At 62.5% G+C, this 1327-nt stretch overlaps 1 protein-coding gene across 1 annotated transcript in view; it reads left to right on the top strand.

Annotated features, from left to right (window-relative positions):
* Nucleotides 1-291, top strand: part of HAPLN2 (hyaluronan and proteoglycan link protein 2) — a gene marked incomplete at its 3' end in the record, with an annotated part of 5750 nt that extends 5459 nt beyond the window's left edge. Inside the window, exon 5 of the mRNA XM_010001156.1 lies at nucleotides 12-291. Coding sequence (XP_009999458.1) covers nucleotides 12-291 — 280 coding nt within the window. The remainder of the gene's footprint in view (nucleotides 1-11) is intronic.
* Between the last annotated feature and the right edge of the window lie 1036 nt (nucleotides 292-1327).

Genomic DNA, 1327 nt, shown 5'->3' with positions numbered 1-1327 from the left:
CCCCTCCCCAGGCCACGTCTACTTCATCCGTGGCCACCTGAACTTCAAGGAGGCCACCCAAGCCTGTCGCAACCAGGGAGCTGCCGTGGCCAAGGTGGGGCAGCTCTACTCAGCCTGGAAGTTCTCCCAGTTGGACCGGTGTGACGGGGGGTGGCTGGAGGACGGGAGTGTCCGTTACCCCATCAGCACCCCCCGGCAGCGCTGCGGGGGGCTCCCCCAGCCCGGCGTGCGCAGCTTCGGCTTCCCCAGCAAGGAGCTCCGCACCTACGGGACCTACTGCTTCAGCAGGGGGTAGGGAGGCTGGGGAGGGGCAGGGCTGGGAGCCCCAGCACCCCTGGGATCCCCCACTGCTTCACTGGGAAGTGGGGATACTGGGAAGGGACAGTGGTGGGACACTGGTGTCACCCAGGGGGTCTCCCACTGCTTCACTGGGATGCTTTGACACTGGGAAGAGACAGTGGTGGGACACCCATCACCCCTGGGATCTTCCACTGCTTCACTGGGAAGTGGGGACACTGGGAAGGGACAGGGGTGGGGCACTGGTGTCACCCCTAGGATCTCCCACTGCTTCACTGGGAGGCTTTGGCACTGGGAAAGGACAGAGGTGGGACCCCCGTCACCCCTGGGATCTCCCACTGCTTCACTGGGAAGTGGGGACACTGGGAAGGGACAGGGGTGGGACCCCCATCACCCTGGGATCTCCCACTGCTTCACTGGGATGCTTTGGCATTGACAAGGGGCAGTGGTGGGGCATCTGTCACCCCTGGGATTTCCCACTGCTTCACTGGGATGCTTTGACACTGGGAAGGGACAGGGGTGGGACACTGGTGTCACCCAGGAGGTCTCTTTCACATGGAAGTAAGAACCCTGGGAAGGGACAGTGATGGGACACCCATCACCCCTACTGCTTCACATGGAAGTAGGGATGCTGGGAAGGGACAGTGGTGGGACATCCATCACCCCTGGGATCTCCCACTGCTTCACTGGGAGGCTTTGGTACTGGGAAGGGACAGGGGTGGGACCCCCATCACCCCTGGGATCTCCCACTGCTTCACTGGGATGCTTTGGCACTGGGAAGGGACACTGGTGGGACACTGGTATCACCCAGGAGGTCTCCTACTGCTTCACATGGAAGTAAGAGCCCTGGGAAGGGACAGTGGTGGGACCCCCATCACCCCTGGGATCTCCCACTGCTTCACTGGGAAGTGGGGACACTGGGAAGGGACAGGGGTGGGACACTGGTGTCACCCAGGGGGTCTCCCACTGCTTCACTGGGATGTTTTGACACTGGGAAGAGACAGGGGTGGGACACTGGTGTCACCCAGGG

The sequence above is a fragment of the Chaetura pelagica genome, unplaced genomic scaffold (genome assembly GCF_000747805.2).
Source record: "Chaetura pelagica isolate M959 unplaced genomic scaffold, ChaPel_1.0 scaffold781, whole genome shotgun sequence".
NCBI lineage: Eukaryota > Metazoa > Chordata > Aves > Apodiformes > Apodidae > Chaetura > Chaetura pelagica.
The sequence above is the reverse complement of the archived record's forward strand: the minus strand, read 5'-3'. Positions and strand labels throughout refer to the sequence as shown.